General features: G+C 50.0%; 2 protein-coding genes across 4 annotated transcripts; both read right to left on the minus strand.

Annotated features, from left to right (window-relative positions):
* Positions 1–5,582: 5,582 nt before the first annotated feature.
* On the minus strand, positions 5,583–17,369 carry LOC133357972 (anamorsin-like). 2 transcript variants are annotated; one of them, XM_061576205.1, is made up of 9 exons: positions 17,349–17,369; positions 15,651–15,823; positions 13,195–13,344; positions 11,957–12,033; positions 11,693–11,855; positions 10,423–10,499; positions 8,723–8,835; positions 7,456–7,534; positions 5,583–6,793 (listed from the first exon to the last, which is right to left on the minus strand). In XM_061576205.1, the coding sequence occupies exons 2-9, from the start codon at positions 15,808–15,810 to the stop codon at positions 6,680–6,682; spliced, it is 933 nt and encodes a 310-aa protein (XP_061432189.1). In that variant the 5' UTR covers positions 15,811–15,823; positions 17,349–17,369; the 3' UTR covers positions 5,583–6,679. The 2 variants fall into 2 exon arrangements, with proteins under 2 accessions (XP_061432189.1, XP_061432188.1); XM_061576204.1 differs by having other exon boundaries at positions 11,672–11,855.
* Positions 17,370–20,074: 2,705 nt separating this feature from the next.
* On the minus strand, positions 20,075–26,001 carry LOC133357941 (zinc finger protein OZF-like). Of its 2 annotated transcripts, XM_061576140.1 has the most exons (4): positions 25,498–26,001; positions 25,271–25,413; positions 23,686–23,793; positions 20,075–22,183 (listed from the first exon to the last, which is right to left on the minus strand). In XM_061576140.1, the coding sequence occupies exons 2-4, from the start codon at positions 25,380–25,382 to the stop codon at positions 21,018–21,020; spliced, it is 1,386 nt and encodes a 461-aa protein (XP_061432124.1). In that variant the 5' UTR covers positions 25,383–25,413; positions 25,498–26,001; the 3' UTR covers positions 20,075–21,017. The 2 variants fall into 2 exon arrangements, with proteins under 2 accessions (XP_061432124.1, XP_061432123.1); XM_061576139.1 differs by having other exon boundaries at positions 25,271–26,001.
* Positions 26,002–26,288: the final 287 nt, after the last annotated feature.

Here is a 26,288-nt window from a genome sequence, read left to right on the forward strand (position 1 = left end):
CGTCCGTCTGCTACAGCAGAGGTGTAGGGAATTCCAACAAGACCTACATTTCTGCTTTATTGACCTGGTCAAGGCCTGTGATACCATCAGTAGGCCTGGGCTCTGGGTTGTTCTTCATGCTTTCGGAGTCACCGACCCTCTGCTCACGATCATTAAGGACCTTCAAGATGGTGAGCGGGCCCGGGTAAAACTACGTGGCCGGGAGTCAGAGCCATTCCCTGTACACCTTGGGGTGCGACAGGGATGTCCTCTGGCTCCCACATTATTTAACATCTATTTTGACCGCGTAGTTCGTGAAGCCTTCAATAGCTGTACCGGAAGAATTTCCATTTGGTACAGATATAATGGCAGGCTGATCGATGCCCGGGTGCGATCAAGGGATGGCTCCCTATTGGTCAACCACGTTATGTATGCCGATGATTTGGTAATAGCTGCTCACTCAGAGGAGGAGTTGGAGACGCTGCTGCTGAGACTGGAGCATGCCACTAAGAGGTGGGGCCTTACCATCAGCCCCACCAAAACTAAGCACCTACCTGGGTATTTTGTACCATCGGACATTCCACCCCCACAACTCCCAATCGATGATGGGGCAGTAGTGGAGAGAGTGGAGAGTTTCCCATACCTGGGCAGTGTGCTCATGACCGGCTCCGGCTTGACAGCAGAGGTCTCACTCCGAATCAGTCGAGCGGCAATATCTTTTCATCGGTTGCATAACGCTTTGTAGAAGCTGCCTGGTCTGTCACTCTGCACGAAGCTTCAGGTCTTCTCGGCCACAGTCATTCCCTCCCTTCCCTACGCTTGCGAAACGTGGACCCACATAGTGGAGCATCTTCGCCGGTTAGAAACATTTAGGCTGGCCTGCCTACGATCCATCCTGGGTTTAACCAGGCTGGATTGTGTGAGGAGCTCCCAAATCCTTGAAAGATCTGGACAAAGTCCCATCGGTGATCTCCTCCGGCAGGCAAGGCTGCGTTGGCTGGGTCATGTAGCCCGCATGCCCAGCCACCGCATGCCGAAACAGATTTTGTTCGGCCAGATCGAGGGGGCTAAACGGGCGCGGCACAGGCTAGAGAAGAGATGGAGTGATGTGGTACAGGAGGACGTGAGCTGAGTGGACTTGCCGATTAGTGGTACCAGCGGTGTCAAGATCGGCCTCTGTGGAGGAGGCTCGTGAAGGACGCTACTGGGCAGTTGGAGGCAGTCGCGCTCCAAAAACAATGGAAAGCGGAGAAGCGACGCTCACAACAACGAGGCACAGGTGGTGCATCAGCCAGTCATCTCAGTCGTCTCAGTCATCTCAGTCAGTCGACCCGTGGCACCTGCTGGGTCTGCCCCGTGACCTCCTGCCAGCAGGCGTTCGACACTTCACGTGGCCTCAACGTGCACCTAGCCTGGCACAAGCGCCGTGGTGACGTCACCGACACTTAGTGGCGAATGGTGTTTGTTGTTGTTGGGGGAGCGGTGGTGCAGCGGTTAGCGCTATGCCCAAACCGGGTTCGATTCCCGCTCACGGCCAACACCCGGTGACGATTGTCTGAACCGGTTCTGGGGCCCTTCCCCTAGGTCGATTCGGCCTCAAATTAGTAACCAGTTGCGATGTGTAAACGTCGCCACTGGGGAGACAAAGGCGGCCGGGGGCGTGGTTGCCGGCCTTCATAGGTGCTGTTCCCTCACGGCACTTGCCCCCCCAATTTGCTAAGGCTACCTGGGAGATCTTTGTCTTTGTGGGTGAGTCAGGTGATGACGCGCGATTACATTTGCTACAAGCGTTCGGCATGCCCGTCGCCGCCCCCCCTCCCCCCCACACGGGACAACAACGAGCACGCGGTGTGCATTGACGGCCATCTTGCTCAGGGGGAAACTTCGCGTTACCATAGCAACCATGGAGGCCTCTCCCTGAGCAAGATGGCGGACGTCCTCGTGTACTGCAACGCTGTGTGTGTGTATACAGGGTGCTTACAAAAATGTTTACACTTCTGAGAATTTGCAAACAATAACCACAAGACATGTGCCTCCGGGCTCTGGAGACCACCTGGAGAAGATTCCAGGCGTGTGTTGACAACGATGGCGAACAAATGGAGACTTTTGACTTTTTGAAGCTATTAAAATACATTTGTTTTCATGTTAGTTTCGTATCCGTTCTTTTGCCATTAAAAACGATAGTCCCATATACGTTCGGTTTGTTCAGTAAACTCGGACGCGTCGCCGGTTCGCCCTGTTCGCTCTCTATCATGTGCACGTCTTCTTCGAACGGAGCCGGACAAGCCCCTCTCTGTACCAGCGTGGACGGCACCCTCGTGTTCACCTTCTGAAGCGCTCGCTCGTCACCGTGGCGTGCGCGATGACCACCATAACCATCACCACCACCACGTGGCTTTTCTTTCGTGTTGTGCGCGGTGCTTTTAGCGCCACAGCGCGTGGATTTGTAGCGTTTGTTTTCATTTGTGTTGCTGGTGACTTTGTGTGTTTCATATCGGAATCGCCTCCAGTGCTGTTGCTGCTGGCGGAAATATAAACGTTGTTTAAAAAGTCAAAAGTATGTCTCTCATCGCGAATCCTTGCGAGGGGGTAGAGGTAGACAGGGCTGGATCAATAGACAACAAAAAATTATTTCGAAGACGAGTAAGGGGCCGTCCATAAATGACGTCACGCACCTAGGGAGGGGGGGCAGAGCTTTGTGACGTCATATTTGAGGGGGGGGTCCGACGCAAAAATCGTTAAAAATCGCGTGACGTCATTTATGGACGGCCCCTTACGCGATCTAACCCCCCCCCCCCCCCCCGCCAAAAAAAACTATTATGGATATTGGTCGCGAAAGCCTACGCGTTAAACCGAGCAATAAGAGAGACTGCGTTTGTGTTTCGTCCTCCGGAGAAGTGGTAGACTCAACAACAGCTGAGCACCACGTGGGGCGAGGTGGTTGCGAAACAGCTAAACTTTTTCTTATTATTGGTTCTTTCGGTAAAGTCACGTAGAAGGGACATAATAAAATAATAAAATTTAAAATAAAACATAATAAAAGACAATTCTCACGACTTTATTCTTAGCTGTCAACTCCTTATCAGTGGTAGGAACCCACTGGTTCCACCAGCCCACAGGGGATTATTGTATCCGTCCGTCGTGCAGGGAGGGGCTGGGTGGGGAGGATGGGGCTGGGTGGGGGGTGGGGCTGGGTGGGGAGGGGCTGGGTGGGGGGGGGAGGGGCTGGGTGGGGAGGGGCTGGGTGGGGAGGGGCTGGGTGGGGAGGGGCTGGGTGGGGGGTGGGGCTGGGTGGGGAGGGGCTGGGTGGGGGGGGGGGCTGGGTGGGGAGGGGCTGGGTGGGGAGGATGGGGCTGGGTGGGGAGGGGCTGGTCACCCGGTGGTGCCCTTATAAAACTCAACGTTTAACCTACTCACGCCGGCTTGTGCCCGCCCTCACAGTCGGGCATATTTGCGGAATACACCACGCCGCCGTTGACCCTGCAGGCCATTGACCGAGCAACCCAACGCTCCTACCAGCTCCCTCCGCAGGACAATGTGTTTACAGACAAATGCATGACCTTATTGGTCACCCGGCGCCCCTTATACATCTCAACGTTCATCCTGCAAAGTCCCATCACAAGGGAGAAACACAAATAGACAACTTTTTAGCCCGTCTTGAAACGGCTGTGCGCCGTATGGACCTGAAAAGTCAATTTCCCTGTACAAGAATACGGGGTAAGGGGCCGTCCATAAATGACGTCACGCGCTTTTGGACGATTTTTGACCCCCCGCCTTCGTCACACGGCGTCACAATAAGTCAGACCCCCCCCCTCAAATATGACGTCACAAAGCTCTGCCCCCCCCCCCCCCAAAAATAAAACATGCTTCAAATCTCTTTAAACTATCGTCATTGTAGTGCGTATTTAATGTGGCGCTGCACTCTGATGTTGTAGGAGAAAACATTTATTAAAAGGTCGATTTAATTAAGTAGAACGTTTTAAAGCTTTCGTGACTGCAGGGATTCATCTTCTTGGTTCTTTCGGTAAATACTCTTAGTTCTTTCGGTAAAGTCACGTAGAAGGGAAATAATTAAATAATACTAATTTCGCATACATTTTTTTCCTTTTATTACTTCCATTCTACGTGACTTTACCGAAAGAACCAAGAAGATAAGTAGAACGTGTTGTCCATATTTATTTAAAGTTGCGCATTTTGATGTGACGTCACATTTCTCACCCCCCCCCCCCTCGTCACACATCGTCACAAATGTCTGACCCCCCCCCCCTCCCATATGGGTTGACAGGTATGTCATTGCCTTCTATTAAAATAATGATTTTAAAAAAACATTTCTCGCTACCTGAATCTATTAGCGGAGTGCACGATTGTACGTGTAATTCATCACAGGCGAGCTGACAGCGGCTACAGACAGCGGGTTAAATGAGACAACCAGGAATTTCCAACGTCCCTTAGAGCCGAACCATCTCTTGAGAGCCCTTCTCGAATCCTATTGGGGCGATAATTGGGCACGGGAATTCAACTCATAGCAATCATCGCCCCCGACTGCAAAAAACAAACTTGGCAGGATCATCCTGAAATAACGTAACGCGACTCCGTGGAGATTTTTTTGGGGTAGCAAAGCGTAATAACATAATTCTATTTTGATTTAAAGCTTTCGTGACTGCAGGGATTCATATTCTTGGTTCTTTCGGTAAAGTCACGTAGAAGGAAATCAATAAAATAAAAAATATAAATAAAATTCTCACGTTTCGATTGCAACACAAGCAATCCTCACATAAACACGTGACTTTACCAAAAGAACCAAGAATATAACATAATTCTATGTTTGTCATTTCATCCCCTTCGCACATCTCTTCCGCACAAACTTAACCTGAACTATACTCGCAACCACCTTACATCACCTCAGTTAACACAGGCGAGGGTTGGTACGAGGCAACCAAAGTTGGTCCACCTCGGTATCCGGCCGCCTTTGTCTCACCAGCTACTCATTTAAGGTCAAGTCGATCTAGGGAAGGCCCAGGACCAGTTCAGAGATTCGTCACCGCCGTTAGGCCTGAGCAGGAATCGAACTCAGGGGGCCAGGTTTGTGGCCAAGTACACCAGTCACTGCGCCACCAAGTTAAACCTTAGCTGCCTTATAGTTTATATTCATACCCACATCTCCAGCCTTGCACACTACCATAAATCGGAAATTTGACGTGCAGTGTTTCGATCGTGCAGATTTGCCGCCACCCCCCCCCCCCCCCAGCCAACGTACTAGCACAGCTTTAGTTCGAACTCTAGGAACATCCTTTCCGCTCTCCCTGGCCCCACACTCACCCTGCCCGCCCCCCTCAGCTATATAGGGTAATCCCTTGTTACAGCCATCTCTTTGGCATACTTCAGAGATTGGTTTCGCTGTGGTCTCCACCTGATGAAGGACGCTTGTGTTGCGCCCGAAACGTCGTGATTTAACTTAGTTTTTTCATTTTTTATTTTATTGTTTTCACTTGCGTGACTTTACCGAAAGAATCAAAGAGTAAGGATCATTGCGGTTACGAAAACTTCAAATCTAGAATTCACCACTCACCCGTATGAGCCACAAACATGCACAAACACACGCATTCAAGATTTCTATTTTATTTGATTCGGCACTTTTTACATCACGTGCAAAGTATGTAGCGAGCGTCGGGCCTTGTAACGAAATAACTTGCATTCGAAATATTCGCCGATCTGGTGAACTCGAAAATATTTTCCAAGGCGTTTGCGTGGGGACCGGCATTTGGGGAACTCCGGTGCATAGCCGGGAGCTGGGGTAGGAAACACGGCTGGGTCCACTAACAACACAATGTGCAATTATATTCGCGTCCAAACGTGATCACATTTCGAGACGCTGGACGAAATCGGTGAACATGTGATAAGAGTTGGTCATATTCAGCGTTTGGCTGTGATAAACTTGGACGTGATAAGTAACTTCGTTAAGCTATAATTTGTGGCTGGGTCATGTCTAAAACACGTTCCTTCGGAGTGGGCAGGTAGGAACTTGGTTGGACAGCGCATTCGTGCGATCCGTGTCACGCGGCGCAAGCTAAGTGGGGCGGCGCGTCACGTGGTGCTGAGCCCACCCGAAGCGCTCTATGAAATACAAATCGAGGGCGTGGCTATGCACGACAGACAAATAATCCCTGGTGGGCAGTGTGGAACTGTTGTTCCTACCTGTAATAAGAGCTGTATCGCTCAGTGGGCTTACCTAAACTGTTTTATTTTACCAGGTGAGGCCCACTGAGCCTTATAGCTTTTTATCAGAAGCCACAAATGATAGCTCAACAAAGCGGCCTATCATGTGGAAATGTATCGCAGCCAAATACTCTGGTAACATAAAAATAGTTTAGTTTAGAAGAGAGAAGTTTTGAGTAGCCAATGCAACTCCTAAAGATGTCCGCAGCGAGAGAAAAAAAAATGCTCAACCCAGACTTGACTAGGGACAAAGAGCCTATAGGTCTCTATGCAAGCCTCTACGTAATTCTATGAGTCTCTGTGTGAGTCTACGGATCTCTTTGTGACTTGATGAAATTCGATTTGGATTTCATCGCGTTTAAATATCAACCACGCTCTCAAGACGCTGCAGCAAATCAGCTGACATATTTCTTTGACGGAGAGAGGGTGAGGCAGTCAGTCGCAAGGTAGATGTAGTGGTTGGTGACCGAGCCTGGGAGACGGGTCAGACGTCCGGTGTGAGCTGGCGAGTGGAGAGTGACACCTTCTCTCCGGGCTTGAAGGGCGGCATGCCCAGGTAGGGGCAGCCTGCACACCTGAAGGCATCGCCCAGGTAGCACTGCACACCCACGTAGGGGGGGGGGGGGGGGGAGGTGGAAATTATTGAGACAATTCGCCCCCTCACAACTCAACCGCTTGTCGCAATTCGGTGTCGCGATGCAACTGTGTGTATGTGGGTGCGCGTACGTGGGTGTGTAACGTGAACGTACAAGACGGTGTGTACGTGTGCGCTGTCACAGTACAATGCGACCAGGATTTAACCTGGGTCACAAACATGATATTCCCATGCGATGTTGTGTGTGTCTGCTGCCAGCGCGCGACAATGTGTGTGACGTGATTGCACTATGCTGTGTGACGTGACTGCGCGACACTGTATGTGTAACTTGACTGACGTGACTGCACGATGCAGTGTGTGTGTGCGACGTGACTGCTCAATGCTGTGTGATGTGACTGCACGACACTGTGTATGCGTGACGTGACCGTGCGATGCAGTGTGTGTGTGTGTGTGACGTGGCTGCGCAACGCAGCGTGTGTGTGAGACGTGACCGTGCGATGCAGTGTGTGTGTGTGTGACGTGACTGTGCGATGCAGTGTGTGTGTGACGTGACCGTGCGATGCAGTGTGTGTGTGTGTGACGTGGGTGCGCAACGCAGCGTGTGTGCGAGACGTGATTGCGCCACATCGCGTGTGTGGAAATGCCAGCAGTTGGTGCTCACGTACGCTGCCACAGGACGACTTGGGCAGCGCCGGCTTCTGTTTGGTCGCCTCCTGCTCCAACTCCTCAGCCAGGCCACACGAGCTGTCGGTTGCGGGGGACGGGGGGGGACGCAGACAGCGGCGCCAGCGCTTGTGGTCACATTCGAGAATGACACGAAGACTTTGCGCGAACGCTCACGGTGTGACATGCGCGGGAAGGCAAGATTGTGCGCGACAGCTTTGGCGAAACTTATTCGACGGTCGACAGCCTCCTCGCTAGTCTACATGTTATCTCCCTCGCCTGGTGTGCAGGAGGTCGTGGGTTTCATCCCAAGCCGGACTCCTGTATATTTGGAGTTTGCGTGTTCTCCGCCTGGTCACGTGGATTTTATCCGGGTACTCGGGTTTTTCCCTCCACATTTAGAAACATGCGCTTTAGAGTATATGGCTGCTATACATTTCCACTTGATAAGGCACTTCGTTGAGCTATCATTTGTGGCCAGGTCGTTTCTGAAATAGAGCAAATAGCTCTGTGGGCTTTACCTGGTAAAATAAAAAAAACGTGCTTGGATTGATCAGTCGGCATTGGATTAACTAAGTTCCACGGTACACGGGGGGGGGGCAATTGAATCTTCAGCCGGCAATCATCACTGGCAACAGTTGCCGCAACATCTTCCCCATTAAATTTCGATTTAAAGCTTTCGTGACTGCAGGGATTCCTCTTCTTGGTTCTTTCGGTAAAGTCACGTAGAATGGAAATAATAAAATAATACAAATAAAACATAATAAAATAATTCTCACGACGTTTCGGCCACAACGCAAGCAGCCGTCCTCAGGTGGAGAACAGGTCTGTCGAGAAGAGCGCCTTGACAAAGTAATTTGCATATTCTTTTATTATGTTTTATTTCTATTATTTTATTATTTCCATTCTACGTGACTTTACCGAAAGAACCAAGAAGATCTTCCCCATCGTGGAAATATAGCCGCCCGAGCGTGGACAAATCTGATCGCTGCTCCCCCTAGTGGGCGAATGGGATAGGAACTTCTACTCAGATCGCAGCCGATTGTCACATTCGTTGCACCACACAACTCCATTGCCCTCTGCCATCGCCATACCCAGTTGCGACAGTTGCCCAGAGCTGTTTGTGTTGCCGGTGAAGATTGCCAGGAACAATTCACACGGCAGTGGGTTGACAAAAAGGCTGCAGACACGTACTTCTGTTCATAAGACTGCAGCTTATTAGCCATGTAATGTGCATCCCTTCACCCTCCCCGCGCGTGCTTGCGTCACCAGTTCTTGCAGGCTCGCTTCTTGCCGGGCCCGCAGCTCGGCGCCTTGAGCTCCGAGGGATCCGGCCGCCTCAGATCCTCCTCCTCCAGCAGCTGATCTGAGTCGATGAGCTCCTGTGAGCGCGACGCACGGAGTAATGAGGACGCAGCGAAGTGCACGGGACAAACACGCGTGTGTAACAGCGAGTGGCCTGTGCGTGTGAGGAGCGGTGGCCCAGTGGTTAGCGCGCTGCGCTACGAACCCGGCATCCCGAGTTCGAGTCCTGCTCACAGCCAACTCTAGTGAGGATTATCTTAACCGGTCCTGGCCCCCCTCCTAGGTCGACTCAGCATCTAATGAGTATCTGGTGTGATGTATAAACATCAGCACTGGGGAGACAAAGGCGGCCAGATGTGGTGCTGGCCACCCACCCCCTCGTGTGCCGTGTCGGCCTTCATAGGTGCTCGCTAACAGCACTTGCCCCAAGAGTATGTTAAGGCTATGGGGGGGATCTTTGTATTTGTCTTGTGTGCGGGACACACAGAAGCATGGCCAACGTAAGTGGTGTAAATCTGAACAGTGTGTTGGATGAGGCTTGTGAAGGAGGCTGGTGGTTATAACTTATTTTCGTGTTTGGTTTTTTGTCCTTCCCCCGCACCTGCGATTAGCATGGTTGGCTATGTATGGTGCGAAAGAAGTTCAACGTACTTGCGTACATACAGGTGGTGTCCTGCCAATCATTTTAACCCATAAAACCTGGGTCTGCTCCGTGACCTCCTGCCAGCATGACTTCGACACTTCACATGAAGCTCGTAAAGCCAAATGGAAGTCACAAAGTTAGAAAACGCCTCCACGTGAAAAAATTGACGAGGAAGATCCCTGGCTTCGAAATTGCATGATGGTCATGGGGCCACAAAAGCCTGAACCGCATCCGTACACAAACCATGGTATCAGCAAATACTCGACGATGATGCACAAACAGTAAATACAAATATCTACTGTCAGTGTGCGGAGACCATGGTCACCACCCAGAACCATAAAATATATAATGACTTCATGCCAAATTCACAACTATGACGGAGGCTCCATCACACCAATGGACCACTTCCGCTACTCCTGAAGTAATCATCTGACTCATTAACTTCCTCAATGTCAAATTATGGCCGTTGCTGTCAATGAACATCAGCCACACGAGGAAGAGGATTAACATAACTTATTGTTTTTAGATTTGAAGCTTTCGTGACTGCAAGGATTCATACTCTTAGGTTTTTTCGGTAAAGTCACGTAGGTAAAAATTTTAAATTAATAAAAGTAAAATAAAACAAATTAAAAAATTCACGATGTTTCGGAAGCAACACAAGTCTCCGTCTTCAGGTGGAACCGTCACAGCCACGACAGCTGTATCAAGTAAATGAGAGATCACAAGAAATACTACCCCGTATATATAATGGTTGAGGGGGGTAGTATTTCTTGTGATCTCTCATTCACTTGATACAGCTGTCGTGGCTGTGACGGTTCCACCTGAAGACGGAGGCTTGTGTTGCTTCCGAAACGTCGTGAATTTTTTAATTAGTTTATTTTACTTTTATTAATTAAATTTTTTTACCTACGTGACTTTACCGAAAAAACCTAAGAGTATAACTTATTGTGTTATGTTAATATTCTTCATGCCAGTGCACAGGGGATCTTAGTCGCTATTTACGCGTCAGTATCTGCCTTACAATTTCATCGTCGCCCATGTCGTTTGCAGAGAGGGCCCACACAGCTGCTGCCTTGGGGTCGACCTTGCTTGGCTTGTCTTCACAGCAGGCAACAGACCACACACACACGGACATGTCACACACATGGACACACACACACAAAAACACACATACTCACAAAATCACGTGACCCAGTTATTATTATGATTATTTCACTCGTTTACCCAGGAAAGCGTCCTGCCAGGTTTTTGCAGTGAGTGGGCATTGAATGCTGTTTCATCCCTTTTGAGCAATGCGAGTAGAAACATTAAGGGGTGCATTACCGTGTGATGAAAAAAAACGAGAGCTAAGAGATGAGAAAGCTGCAAAGACATTCAGGTTGGGGACATGAAAGTGAGAAAAGATAAAGCCAAGAACCCCAAGAGATGCAGATTAGTGGTCACTAATACACGGACATTACGACTCCGCGTGATGTCATGAAGTTTCTACACGCGACACTACGACATCACGTGGCCCGCCAGCATGCGCTCGCTTTGTCATATGGCTCGCTGTGGGAGAAATACGACTGAGGAGACCCCAGCCTGGGATGTGTAGGTCTTACTTTGGAGCTTTCGTGACTGCAGGAATTATTCTTTGGTTCTTTCGGTAAAGTCACGTATAAAGATAAAATAATATGGGTATGCTGGATTCCTCTTGATATGCAAATTCTTTTGTCAAGGCGCCCCCCCCCCCCTCCAACCCAGCTTATATATATGCTCCAAGCGTGGTGGTGTTTCATTCAGACGCTGTCGCCTCGACAGACCTGGTTTCACCTGAGGACGGCTGCTTGCGTTGTGGCCGAAACGTCGTGAGAATTATTTTATTATGTTTTATTTTATTATTTTATTACTTCCCTTCTACGTGACTTTACCGAAAGAACCAAGAAGAGAAAAAAAATTATAAATGAAATTAAATACTAGCATACGACGTTTCGATTGCAACACAAGCAATCATCATCAGGTATAAATTAAATAGAAACACAAATCTAGTATACTTAGAAATGTAATGTAATACAACAGAGAGGGTGTTGACTGTTATGTTATCCGACTCTCTGTTGTATCACATTACATTTCTAAGTATACTAGATTTGTGTTTCTATTTAATTTATACCTGATGACGATTGCTTGTGTTGCAATCGAAACGTCGCATGCTAGTATTTAATTTAATTTATTATTTTATCTTTATACGTCACTTTACCGAAAGAACCAAAGAATGAATGTGTAGGTCTCACCGATGGGCGCGGGGTTCGTACCGGCGCGCTTTCCTGCGCCCAGCGTGAGCTGAGAACTCGAACCGACCTCGAACTGCGGCTTGCGTGCCGTCACACGGCCCCGCAGCAGCGACCCCGAGAGGTCAGGGGTCAGCAGCTCCATCGCCGCCTTCACGTCCTCGGCGGACAGCGGCTCGGAGGCGACCTGGGCAAGAGACGCACGCCCAGCGAGACGCGGGCCCCGTGAGTGGACGTCTTAGATGGGGATTGGTCAGCCGAGACTCTGCGAGGAGCGAAAGCACTGACCTCCGACACATCCACCAGTCCCGCGAGCTTTAGAGCAGAGGCCAGCCGAGTGGCGGTCCGCACGGCTGCCACGCCGTCTGTGGATGGAGGGGAAGGCCGTGCAGGCCACGCAGTGAGCGACGCTCAGCTTAGCTTACAACAATATATTTTATTATGTTTTATTTTTATTATTTTATTACTTCCCTTCTACGGGACTTTACCGAAAGAACCAAGAAGATGAATCCCTACAGTCACGAAAGTTTTAAATCGAAATTTTACAACAATATGTCAACTCTCGCGCTGGAAGAAGGCCTCCTCCAGCTGTGTCGGTCACAGGAATTGTTTGGCCATACTTCACCACGCATGTCGGCACGGGTCGGTGAAAGGGGAGCTTTTTATCTATCTTATTTGATTCTCTTGATTGATGTATTTATGTAACTTACTGTTATTTCTAATTAATAACATTATTCATATTAGACTGCGAAGTGATTTGTGGGATCTTGATCCTGAAAGGCTCTGTATAACTGTAATGTAGTTAAATTTCGATTTAAAGCTTTCGTGACTGCAGGGATTCATCTTCTTGGTTCTTTCGGTAAAGTCACGTAGAAGGGAAATAATAAAATAATAAAAATAAAACATAATAAAATAAAATTCTCACGACGTTTCGACCACAACACAAGCAGCCGTCCTCAGGTGAAGAAACAGAGCTGTCGGAAAGACAGTGCTTGTGTTGTGGCTGAAACATCGTGAGAATTAAATTTTATTATGTTTGATTTTTATTATTTTATTATTTCCCTTCTACGTGACTTTACCGAAAGAACTAAGATGTAATGTGGTTGTTGTTGTTGCTCGTGATGATGGCTTACCGGTGATGACGAGGATGGTGGTGATGATGATGGCTGCAACGTTGTGGTGCTGAGGGTGGTGGTGGTGCGTGGATGGTCGTGGAAGCGTGTCCGTTACCGCGCGTCGAAATCATTTCTGGTAACGATGCCTTAACAGTGAGTGTGCCGGTGGTGGTTGTGGTGCGTGAGTGGTCGTGGCAGCACGTACGTTACCGCACGCTGCTATAATTTCTGGTAACGATGCCTTAATGGTGAGGGTGGCGGTGATGGTTGCGGTGGGTGGGTGGTCGTGGGTGGATGGTCGTGGAAGCGTGTCCGTTACTGCGCGTCAAAATCATTTCCGGTAACGATGCCTTAATGGTGAGGGTGGCGGTGATGGCGGTGCCCGAGTGGTCGTGGCAGCGCGTGCGTTACCGCGCGTCGCTATCGGCTGCACCAGCTGCAGCGTCCCCCCAGGCTTGAGGACCCTGGCCAGTTCCGCCAGCGTCTCCTCCCCGTGCACCAGCACAGAGCCCGGCAGCACCCCGGCCAGTGCCACGTCAAACCGCGACGCCTCATGTCCCGCTACGCAGGGACAAGAGGGAGACAACGGAGCTTCGTGAGACACCGCCAGCCAGAGGTCGCAAACGGGTTTTGATTCCTTACCCGTACCCGGCCGCACCAGGGTCGCAAATGGGTACCCGTACCTGGCCGGGTACGGGTAGGGAACGGCTACGCAGGGACAAGAGGGAGACAACGAAGCTTCGTGAGACACCGCCAGCCAGAGGTCGCGAACGGGTTTTGATTCCTTACCCGTACCCGGCCGCACTAGGGTCGCAAATGGGTACCCGTACCCGGCCGGGTAGGGTACGGGTATCGGGTACCCGGTTGCGACCTCTGCCGCCAGCCCAGGGCTCGTCAGCAGTTCTGCTTTGCGAGCTCGCAACTGTCACAGAATTTTTCGATTTAAAGCTTTCGTGACTGCAGGGAATTCATCTTCTTGGTTCTTTCGGTAAAGTCACGTAGAAGGGAAATAATAAAATAATAAAAATAAAACATAATAAAATAATTCTCACGACGTTTCAGCCACAACGCAAGCAGCCGTCCTCAGGTCATAACAAAGAGTATGTCTGCAGTTGCTTCATTCAGACGCTGTCTCCCCGACAGACCTGGTCTTCACCTGAGGACGGCTGCTTGCGTTGTGGCCGAAACGTCGTGAGAATTATTTTAGAATTTTTTTTAGTTTTATTATTTTATTATTTCCCTTCTACGTGACTTTACCGAAAGAACCAAGAAGATGAATCCCTGCAGTCACGAAAGCTTTAAATCGAAACGTAATTAATTCGTTTCTTTTTGGCGACTCCGTCCCCCACCGCGCACACAAACGCCGCGACCCACCAGAAGCAGTTGGTTTCGCACCAATCAGACGCTTGTGATCTGCAGTCAAATCATTGACTTCACCCGGCGAACAGCTCATTTCTCATAACAAAGAATACGTCTGCAGTTGCTTGTGTCTTTTTCTCCACATGTAGTACTACATTCACTTGCGGGTATGTACAGTTGTATTTAAAACGGCCAATGCATGCATGTCTTTAAGACTTTCTACTAAGGGTTTATTATCGATACTGTGTGTGGTGGGGTATGTGTTCGAGTGTATTTGTGAAAATGAGGGCCAATTGCAGTGACAGACAATCCCCAAGGGGGTAAGTAAGAGGAGGCCTATGAGCAGATGGTGGGAGAGCAGATCTATAGGTTTCGATTTAAAGCTTTCGTGACTGCAGGGATTCATCTTCTTGGTTCTTTCGGTAAAGTCACGTAGAAGGGAAATAATAAAATAATAATAAAACATATTTAAATATTTATATTTAAAGCTTTCGTGACTGCAGGGATTCATCTTCTTGGTTCTTTCGGTAAAGTCACGTAGAAGGGAAGTAATAAAATAATAAAAATAAAACACAATAAAATAATTCTCACGACGTTTCGGCTACAACGCAAGCAGCCGTCTTCGGCTACAACGCAAGCAGACGTCTTCAGGTCACCTGAAGACGGCTGCTTGCGTTGTAGCCGATACGTCGTGAGAATTATTTTATTATGTTTTATTTTTATTATTTTATTACTTCCCTTCTACGCGACTTTACCGAAAGAACCAAGAAGAAGATCTATAGGTCTCGGTGTGAGTCTATGGATCTCTATGCGAGTCCAAGGCCAGGTAACGGGAAACTGTCAGGGCAGATCTTGAATGCAGCATATGAGCTGTGCAGTAGAGATCAGGCTGACGGTATAACACTTTTTGAAGAGTTAGTGGCATCAACACCTTTGGCCATGATAGCACCTTTATATTGTACTATGTGTGTATGCATGTGAGAGTGTATATACGTATGGGAAGTGGTAGTGTAGTGGATAATAGAGGTTTTTTGGGTTAGATTGCATAAATAGTAAGGGTTGTCACGTAAACAGAACGTGCCAATTTGTCACGAGTACAGCACACCGGTGTGTTGGAGAGCCAAGCCACAACATTTAAAATCTGAGTACGACGTTTCGCCAGTAATTACAACTAGCTTCATCAGGCGACAGCCAGACCTGTTTGTCGTGAAAGCCTACGTGTTAAACTGGTAGTGTAGTGGTTAGCACGCTGCGCTACGAACCCGGTAACTAGAGTTTGGTTTCCCGCTGACGGCAAACACCGGTGACTATTAACCGAACCAGTCCTGGGTCTCCCCTAGGTAGACTCAGCCTCCAATGTTGTCTCCCAAGCGGCGATGGTTCCACATCGCCCACCCGCTTTTCCAGGCTACACGGCGTTTGGGTTGGGGGGTGGAAATCTTTCTCCTGGTCTCGATATACGCAGCACAAGGACACCCCCCCGGTCTGGCGTGCGTCGGCTTGCTCACACTGGGCCAGCATGTCCACGTTCTCCACGGCCACGGCCCCCCGAGGCCCCACCGCTGACCGTAGCTCCTCGACGGCCTCCGCCACTGCCCCGGGCTGCACGGGCGCGGCCCACAAGAGCAGGGCCTGGTCGCCGGCACGCACGGCCCACCGCTGCGACATGCCTGGGGGTCTTCTGAGCGGGGGATGAGCAGAGCGGTCAGCCGTGGGGTAAAGCGACGTAGGGAGTCAGGGCTTACGGATAGGCCGGGTTAAGAGGTAGGGTGGTGGGCCTAAAGCAGGGGCGGGGGACGTCCAGCCCGCGGGCCGTGTGAGGCCCGCGAAATCATGTGGTGTGGCCCTGCCAAGGCAACCGCAGGCGGGACTCGAAATTCAACAAATCTAGGAGCAAACCTGGAAAAGCAGTTGCGAGTAGCAGCAGCATCATCAATACCAGCTAACATCACATGCCACACCAAAGAGAAGCAGTTCCGGCCATCACATTAGGGGCGAGTTAATTAAATGTTTGACCAAATATAACAACGGGCTAATTTTTAAGTTGATCATTTTGTATGGCCCCGCGAATGATGTTGTAAATATCAAAAATAGCCCTTGGCAGAAAAAAGGTTCCCCACCCCTGGCCTAAAGCGTTGGTTGTTAGGGAGTAGCTGAGGAGGGGGTAAGCTGGATGTGAAGTATCAGTTGTATTTATTAGGCGTAGCCCTGTGAGCCATTCGGCTCTTGAATCGGGTGCAACAGCAACAAACAAAAAACATGAACAAGAAAACATCTTAAAATGACTATGCGCAAACAGAAAAATCCAAGAAAAAAACTGCAAAGTCCTCCAGAAAAAAGCACCAACGCTGTGAAAAAATCCCAGTGGGGGATGCAAGTTAAACAACAACAACAAGCAAAAGACAACTTAGACTATATCGATTTAAAGCTTTCGTGACTGCATAGGATTCATCTTCTTGGTTCTTTCGGTAAAGTCACGTAGAAGGTAAGTAATAAAATAAAACATAATAAAATAATTATATTTAAAGCTTTCGTGACTGCATAGGATTCATCTTCTTGGTTCTTTCGGTAAAGTCACGTAGAAGGGAAGTAATAAAATAATAAAAATAAAACATAATAAAATAATTCTCACGACGTTTCGGCCACAACGCAAGCAGCCGTCCTCAGGTGAAGAAACGTCGTGAGAATTATTTTATGTTTTATTTTTGTTTCATTACTTCCCTTCTACGTGACTTTACCGAAAGAACCAAACACAAGACAACTTAGATTAAGTTATTTTACGTTTATTTTGATTTTTTTTACCTACGTGACTTTACCGAAAAACCCAAAAATATGAATCCTTGCAGTCACGAAAGCTTCAAATCTAGAATTAGATTAAAGTCATCATTCTATCGGGCTCGGCTTGTTACCGTCAACGTTTAGGAGTATGCGTCAAGCTCGGCTTAGGCAACGCGAGTTAGCACACACACGATGGTTAACACCATATTATTATTGATTATAAAAAACAAAGATCATCCCTTTAATCAAGTGCTGTGAGCGGGCAGCACCTACGAAGGCCGACACGCGAGCTGGTGTTGTGGGTGGCCAGCACCACGCCCGGCCGCCTTTGTCTCTCCCGAGTGGCGATGTTTTATAGGTCGAGTCGACCTAGGGGAGGGCCAGGGACACGTTCACGTAGACAAACGCGACGAAACAAGAGTCCATACCGCACAGGACGTAGGAACGCGTGTGCACTGTCGCCCGGCGTCTTCTCGAATAAACTTGGACGCTGTCACATGGAAGACGTCTTCCGGAATTAGAAGACGTCTTCCGGAATTAGAAGACGTCTTCTGGAATTGGAAGACTTCTTCCGGGATTAGAAGACGTCTTCCGAAATTAGAAGAGGTTTTCCGGGATTAGAAGATATCTTCCGGGATTAGAAGACGTCTTCCGGGAATTGAAGACGTCTTCCGGGATTAGAAGACCTCTTCCGGGATTAGAAGACGTCTTCCGGGATTAGAAGACGTCTTCCGGGTTTAGAAGACGTCTTCCGGGATTAGAAGACGTCTTCCGGGATTAGAAGACGTCTTCCGGAATTAGAAGACCTCTTCCGGGATTAGAATACGTCTTCCGGAATTAGAAGACTTCTTCCGGAATTAGAAGACCTCTTCCGGGATTAGAAGACGTCTTCCGGGTTTAGAAGACGTCTTCCGGGATTAGAAGACGTCTTCCGGGATTAGAAGACGTCTTCCGGAATTAGAAGACCTCTTCCGGGATTAGAATACGTCTTCCGGAATTAGAAGACTTCTTCCGGAATTAGAAGACCTCTTCCGGGATTAGAAGACTTCTTCCGGGTTTAGAAGACGTCTTCCGGGATTAGAAGACATCTTCCGGGATTAGAAGACATCTTCCGGGATTAGAAGACGTCTTCCGGGATTAGAATACGTCTTCCGGAATTAGAAGACCTCTTCCGGGATTAGAAGACGTCTTCCGGGTTTAGAAGACGTCTTCCGGGATTAGAAGACATCTTCCGGGATTAGAAGACGTCCGCCGGAATGGGAAGAGGTCTGCCGGCTTGTGGCATGACTGGAGTTATACGCTTTGAGGGCATATGACTAAGAGCATGGCTGGGGTGATGGTTTAAGGGCATGGATGGAGGCATGGCTGGGGTGATGTTTGGGGGCATGGATGGGGTGGTTTGGGGCATGGTTGGGGGCATGCATGGGGGCATGGATGGAGGCATGGCTTGGGGTGATGGTTGGGGTGATGGTTTGGGGTGATGGTTGGGGGCATGCATGGGAGCATGGATGGGGGCATGGTTTGGGGTGATGGTTGGGGGCATGGCTTGGGGTGATGGTTGGGGGTGATGGTTGGGGTGATGGTTGGGGTGATGGTTGGGGGCATGTTTGGGAGCATGGATGGGGGCATGGTTGGGGGTGATGGTTGGGGGCATGGCTTGGGGTGATGGTTGGGGGCATGGATGGGGTGATGGTTTGGGGTGATGGTTGGGGGCATGGATGGGGTGATGGTTTGGGGTGATGGTTGGGGGCATGGATGGGGTGATGGTTGGGGGCATGGATGGGGGCATGGTTGGGGGTGATGGTTGGGGGCATGGTTGGGGCGATGTTTGGGAGCATGGATGAGGCATGATTTGGGGGCATGGTTTGGGGCATGGCTTGGGGTGATGGTTGGGGGCATGGCTTGGGGTAATGGTTGGGGGCATGGAGGGGGGCATGGCTGGGGTGGTTTTGGGCATGGTTGGGGGCATGGATAGGGGCATGGTTGGGGGTGATGGTTTGGGGGCATGGTTGAGGGCATGGCTGGGGTGGTTTGGGGCTTGGATGGGGGCATGGCTTGGGGTGATGTTTGGGGGATGATGGCTGGGGTGATGGATGGCGGCATGGCTTAGGTGATGGTTTAGGATCATGACTCGCGAAAAGGTGCATAGCAAAGGTTATGGCCGTGGTATTGCTCAATGGTTCGAACCGTGAATGTTGTGCGGGCGGTGACCCAGCCCAGCGATAGCGCGTGTGCCGCTTGTGGCAGAGGTCCGTGGTTAGAACCTGCTCCAGGCCGCCCTGCTTATTACTGCGGCTGTATTAACAGTAAAATATGCGCCGTTTACTGAGCAGTGGAGGTTCATTGTTCCCTAAATGTCATGGTCAAAATGAGAAAAATACTTAATTGGGATTAGGCAATGCAAAATCACTCTGTACTGCCATACTATATCCACGTGTGAAACATAGCGCCTCTTCGCAATAGCCCTGCACTACAACAATGGTGCTAATACCGAGGGTATTATATAATGATCGCTTGTTGTTGATGGCTGTGGATTGGCTAATTTAACGTTCCGAGGCCTAGCTAAGGCATGACTGGGAGAGGGGGGGGGTATGATCATTGATGGAGGGTTAAGGCTCGGGGCATGTCGAGTGCAGTGGTGGAACGCGTGGCTACAGGCAAGAAGGGAGTTATACTGGTAGGAACCTCCTGGTTACACCAGCCCACAGGGGATTATTGTGTCCGTCGTGCAGGGAGAGGCTGGGTGTGCAAGAAGGGGCTGGGTGTGCAAGAAGGGGCTGGGTGGGGAGGGAGGGGCTGGGTGGGGTGGGGAGGGGTTGGGTGGGGAGGGGCTGGGTCGGGCTGGGTGGGGAGGGTGGGACTGGGTGGGAGGGATGGGGCTTGGTGGGGAGGGGCTGGTTACCCCGTGGTGCCCTTATAAAACTCAACGTTTAACCTACTCACGCCGGCTTGTGCCCGCCCTCACAGTCGGCCATATTTGCAGAATACACCACGCCGCCGTTGACCCTGCAGGCCATTGACCGAGCAACCCAACGTTCCTACCAGCTCCCTCCGCAGGAATGTGTTGTGAATTGTGCATAGAGACCATCATCAACTCGCAGTGGAGTGAGACTGGGCAATGGTGACACAAGAAGTAATTGCCACACGTAAAGACAGAGATGTAACCGTGTGGTTTACTGACGACAAAACTCGGATAAGCAGTACACATAAATTAGGTAAAATTCAAGCACACCGTAGGGCTTTGAGGAGGATACAACCCCCAAGACAAAATCCCATTTATTGTAAAGGCGTCTTAGGTCGTGTGCTTCAGGCTGTCCCGGACATGGGCTTGAAGCTTCGTGAATGAGAACGAAAAACTGGCCGTCATGTCATCTCCAGTTTTAATAATAATCATTGCAATGACATTAATAAAAAGATATGACAGAGCGCCAGACCGATGCCGAAATGTGTTTTTCTTTCATCAAGGAAACTTCAAACTCAAACCGGGCAGCTTGCGTGTGACACAAATCCTAGTTTAGTATCTGCCAGATGACGGCTCTTCGTGCGTCTCCCTTGAACTAAAACACTGCTTTTATACCTTAAGTTAGAGGTAAACAGATTCTACATTTCAATGCAATATTTAAGCTCTTGAAAACAATTCAGTTTACATAAAAGTTTGTTGTTGTTAAATGTACAGCATGGAAACGTATTTACAAACAAAACTGCTGTCTCCTCAATACCGGGCCACGGCAGATGTGGTGGGTGAGATGTGGATGTGTATGACGTGCCGGCGTAGAACGGCGCTGTCGATGACAGTCACACACTGACAAAATGGGTGGACATGGGACCACCACAGTCACTCAGTGAACAACCTGCCTTCCAACACTGTGCATGGTAACGGAAAACGTAGTCTAAAAGCTCTGCCAAATAAACTACACTGCTGTCAGTGTCCCTACAGGAGGCACCTGTGCCTTCGAAGCTGCGCCCATAACCGGGCACTCACACTCGCAAATGTAACAGACTCGGCGTTACTTCACCACATGCCTGTGCGTGGACACGGCTTAGCAGCAAATACAGCTACTGCGGCATTGGCCTCAGTGGCGGCGATGGCAGCCGACTCAGGTACACAGGCTAATGAAGCAGCGCTTCTTGTGGTAGTTGAGGCCGCAGTGCTGCGCAAAGCCCTTGCCGCACACGGTGCACACGTGCGGCTTCTCGCCCGTGTGCATGTGCCGGTGCTGGTTGAGGTGCGCCATGCGGATGAAGGCCTTGCCGCACTCGGGGCACGCGTAGGGCCGCTTGCCCGAGTGGCCCTTCTTGTGGCGCGCGAGGCCGGACGAGAGCGAGAAGCGCTTTCCGCACTCGTCACAGATGTACGGCTTCTCGCCCGTGTGCACGCGCCGGTGCAGCGCCAGGTTGGTGCGGAACATGAAGGCTTTGCCGCAGTCTTCGCACACGAAGGCCCGCTCCCCACCGTGCGTCTTGCGGTGGCGGTTGAGGGCCGAGCGCTGCGTGAAGCGCTTGGGGCAGCTCTCGCACTGGTGCGGCCGCTCGCCCGTGTGCGTCGTCATGTGCTTGCGCAGGTTGGACGACTGCGTGAAGGCGCGCTGGCACTCGCCGCACTTGAACGGCTTCTCGCCCGAGTGCACGCGCTTGTGCAGGCGCAGCACCGACGAGTAGACGAAGCACATGCCGCACTGGCTGCAGGTGTACGGTCGCTCGCCTGTGTGCGTGCGCCTGTGCTGCAGCAGGTGGAAGGGCTGCGCAAACGCCTTGCCGCAGTCCTCGCACACGTAAGGCTTCTCCCCGTTCGACCTCCCCTCCGGGCGCTTCTTCTTCGGCACCGCCGCCGTCGGCTTCACCTTCGCTTTGCCCGTCGCCACTCTCTTGGTGCGCGGTTCGTCACCGCCTTGCTCGCCGGCGCCGTGCGTGCGGCTGTGTAGCACCAGCGACAGGCGGTTGCGGAACTCCTGTTGGCACGTGTTGCACCGGAACGGAGCATCCCCCGGGTCGTCGGGCCCTTCCGGCTCGGCGGGACACCGCTTGCTCCAGCGCACGGCTCTCTTGCTCCGCTCCCGGCATGCCCTGAGCGGTGTCTCCATCGCCTCGGCGTTGCCCTCCACCACTGCCGCCGCCGCCACTCCCGCATCCAGGCCGAAGGCGGCGTGTTCGGGAGGCAACTCACCCTCCACCTCTTCCACACAGCCGCTGGTCTTGTCCTCCTCCATCTGTGCACATTGCAGGAGCAGGTGGCTCGGTTCACCGTCCTCAATGACCACATGCCCTGTAGGATCGACAATGCGTGGGGAATTAGGCCAAGTCGTGGAGGAGTTGGGAATCACTGTCTCAAGTGCCCCACGGTACCCGTATTATTATGCACAGTGTCCTTTCTTTCACCAGAATATTAAATAAAACTCGAGACATGTAAAACATTTCCTACATTGCAAGGGCAACCTGGGTGCATTGATGCGAATTAAATGCTGAATTAGTGATGCAGGATGCAGCACTGCATTCGTTTATTCATAAATTTATACTCTCACAGTATGCGCATTGAATTAAGCATTTTAGAATAGATGATTTACAATTCATGTAATATATATTCTTATGGGGCGAACAAACCAGTACAAACATAGGGAAAACACAAATGTATGTATTTAGAACTGATTTCACACCATATGTAGCCAACCGTGCGAATCAAATTAGATGTAAAAAAATAATCCGTTCCCAAATCCATGTTTCAGTATGTGATCTGTTCTATTGGCCTTGGATTTATTGCACTGATATTACCTTGTTGATGGTGCACGACCTTACCATTCATAACTTGACAATGTAGCTGTATTTGGATTTTGATTTAAAGCTTTCGTGACTGCAGGGATTCATATTCATATTGTTTTATATTATTTTATTTCCCTTCTACGTGACTTTACCGAAAGAACCAAGAATATGTATTTGGATTGTTTTGTTCATTTTTGTTTTCTGTAGCCAGGTTTTCATTGTGTAAGCAAGTCCCCATCGAAAATAAGCGTTCATTGCCCTATGGGTTTTACCTGTGCCAAGATAAAACCTAGAAAAATTCAACATAGAATCATTAAGATAAAATTGTTGGAGGGTGCTGCTGGAGGTAGCATATTACACACCTACACTGCCTAATTATTATTATGATAATTTTGATAATTACGTTTGTTTACCCAGCAAAGCCTCATAGAACATCAATACTTTCACAGGAGGGTCCTGCCAAGTTTTTCACAGTGGGGGGTAGTGATGTGTAATCTCAAATTGAGTCATATGCAGGTCGTTTTTCAGCAATGGAATGTTTTTGGCCCAATACCAGTTATGGTGTTTAGTTTCGGCAATGGGAAGAAATTTCGATTTAAAGCTTTCGTGACTGCAGGGATTCATCTTCTTGGTTCTTTCGGTAAAGTCACGTAGAAGGGAAATAATAATCAAAATAAAACATAATAAAATATTTTATTATGTTTTATTTTTACTTATTTTATTTTATTATTTCCCTCCTACGTGACTTTACCAAAAGAACCAAGAAGATGAATCCCTGCAGTCACGAAACCCTTAAATAAAAAAAAATCAGGAGGAAATTGAAGCACAACAGGGGGAGAACATACAAACTCCATACAGACACGTGCCCTGTCAACTTATAACCACCCAATGTGCTTTCACGGGGTCCAGTAACCCCATAGGTAACGGAGTGAGCGGCTCAGTGTGCGCACACGATGCAGCATGGTGGGGGCCAGGAGGCACGCGACGATCGCAGACAAACAGCGACCCGACCTTCGCTGGCGTCCAGGTCCCCGTTGCTGGTGACGACGTCCGTCTCGGAGCCCATGAAGAGTGCCCCTTCATCGTGCTCTGCCAGGGCCTCCATCGGGAAGCATAACTCTGGGAACGCACACAGCGTCATCAGGTTTTTGTTTGAAACTAAAACTTATTTTATTTTACCAGGTAAAGCCCGCTGAACTATGTAGCTTTTTTTCAGAAGCAACCTGGCCGCAAATGATAGCTCAATTAAGTGGCTCATCACGTGGAAATGTACCACAGCCAAATACTCTGAACGCACGTTTGTAAATGTGGAGGGAAGAAATCGGAGGACCCGGAGAAAAATACACTCGACCACAAGTACTGTAAATGCAAAATCCAAATATACAGGTGTCAGGGTCGGGATCGAACCCACAACCGCCAATATTCCAGGCGAGGTAGTTAACATCTCGCCACTGTGGCCCACATTTGGGTTTATATTTGTCCCGTCTCCCCCAAAGTATTCAAATTATTATAATGGACGCCTCTGGCCAATAATGTATTTGTAGTATCATTACTCCACTCGTTTACCCAGGAAAGCATCAAAATAGTCTCAAAATCCTTTTTCGGTAGGGTCCTGCCAAATTTCCTTTTTTTTACGAGGGCACTACTACGTGTTTTCCCAATTAAGTAATTTTCAGATAATTTCAAATCACCCGTTCTGGTCAGATCTGCGTATCCCAGCTTAAATCCCATCCCAGCCATAAATAGTCGCTCCAAGCCTGGGGTGTATCATTCAGACTCTGTCTTCTCGACGGACCTGTTCTCCACCTGAGGACGGCTGCTTGCGTTGTGGCCGAAACGTCGTGAGAATTATTATATGGGTTTTATTTTTATTATTTTATTATTTCCATTCTACGTGACTTTACCGAAGGAACCAAGAAGACAGATCTGCGTAGTTCAGTGGGGGGGGGGGGGGGGGGGGCTGTCGGCTGCTGTGTTGTCAACAGAGGGCAGTGGAGATCAATAAATTATATTTCACGATCCGCTAAACTATTTCGCACCACCACCACCACCCTCAACTACGCTCCCATACCTTCCTACCTTCCAACATCCTGCCATGGCCAAACAACTCCCAGGGCCCTGCACTTTGTGGCGAGGCCGTAATCCAACAGTGTATCGACCCAAGTACTTTGCACCGTGTAAATCAGGGGTCGGGAACCTTTTTGACTGGGAGAGCCATAAAAGCCAAATATTTCTAAATATATTTCATTGACAGCCATATAGTATTTTTAACGTATAATAAATTAAATATGTCTTACTTTTAATGCGACTTCTGGTCACGGGACCCGTGACCCGTGAAATTGTATCTTAAAAGCTAATTTCTGATTACTTTAAAATGACACAGTATTATTAAGCAATATCACAAGTATTTTAAAATCAGTTCCAAACTGATTTTATTTTTTATTTTTTGTTATTATTTTTTTCAACTCAAAATTGTTTGGGAGCCATATGCCGTCACCGGAAGAGCCATATATGGCTCGCGAGCCATAGGTTCCCGACCGCTGGTGTAAATCATCATCATCATCACTCGCGTATCACAGCCCACTGAGAGACTCACTGGCGGCGTGGCAGCAGTCGCCGGCTTCCAGCTTCACGTCCGAGTCGCACTGCGGCGCCTTCAAGAGCACGTAGGGGTCCGGGATGCCCACGTGTGCCTCCAGCCCGGCCATGGATCTGGTCACCTGTAGAAGGTCCGGTCACCTGGGGGGTGGGTTGGTTGGTTTGGTCACCTGTAGAGGCTGCTTCACTCACGCCAGGGGTCGTGTCACCCGTGCCTCTGTCCACCTTGAGGTCGGTGCAAATGAAGGTCCAGTCACTTGCAGATTGGGTCTCCCATGGGGGGGTCAGAGGTCGCCAGAGGTCGCCTGTCTGCCCACCTGGTTGGGGTCAGGTCACCCTGCAGATCTGGTGTAACACGCGGGCCACAAGGCACGGGGGCAGGCAAGACGAGCTCCCCACGGCACTCCTCACACCTCCAGGTGACACCGTGCTGGCCGCGACGTCGCTCCCCCCATTTCATTCACCGTCACTGACAGAGCGTGGCCCGTGGCCCGTGGGCTCCACCTCTTGAAGATGTCCGAGGGGGTAGTCCAGCGGCGCCAAGGCTCCGTCGGTACTCACGGCAGCCTGGCAGATGCCTCCGGTCTTAGGGGGAATTGATGAAGAAGAGGAGTCGGTTTGGGGGGGGGGGGTGCCCCCCGGGACTGGGCAATCGGAGGTTCTTAACGCGGCTTCTGCACGCAAGCGCGATCAACACCACCACCAACACCACCAACGCCGCCGCCGCCAAATCACCCCCTAGTAAGATGGCCGCCAAATCACCCCCTAGTAAGATGGCCGCCAGATCACCCCCTAAGTAAGATGGCCGCCCTATTACCAACTCAGCATCGGCGCTTAACCTTGACCAAGATGGCCGCACGCGCGTGCGAAGTCTTCCATTGGCGGCGCTTATGTTGACCAATGACGGATGTTTACACCCCCCCCCCTAACCCCGCCCCCCCACTAAGGGGCTGTCCATAAATGACGTCACGCGATTTTGAACGATTTTTGACCCCCCCCCCCACTTCGTCACAAGG

Source organism: Lethenteron reissneri, chromosome 60, assembly GCF_015708825.2.
Source record: "Lethenteron reissneri isolate LAM-NWPU_2019-01 chromosome 60, ASM1570882v1, whole genome shotgun sequence".
NCBI lineage: Eukaryota > Metazoa > Chordata > Hyperoartia > Petromyzontiformes > Petromyzontidae > Lethenteron > Lethenteron reissneri.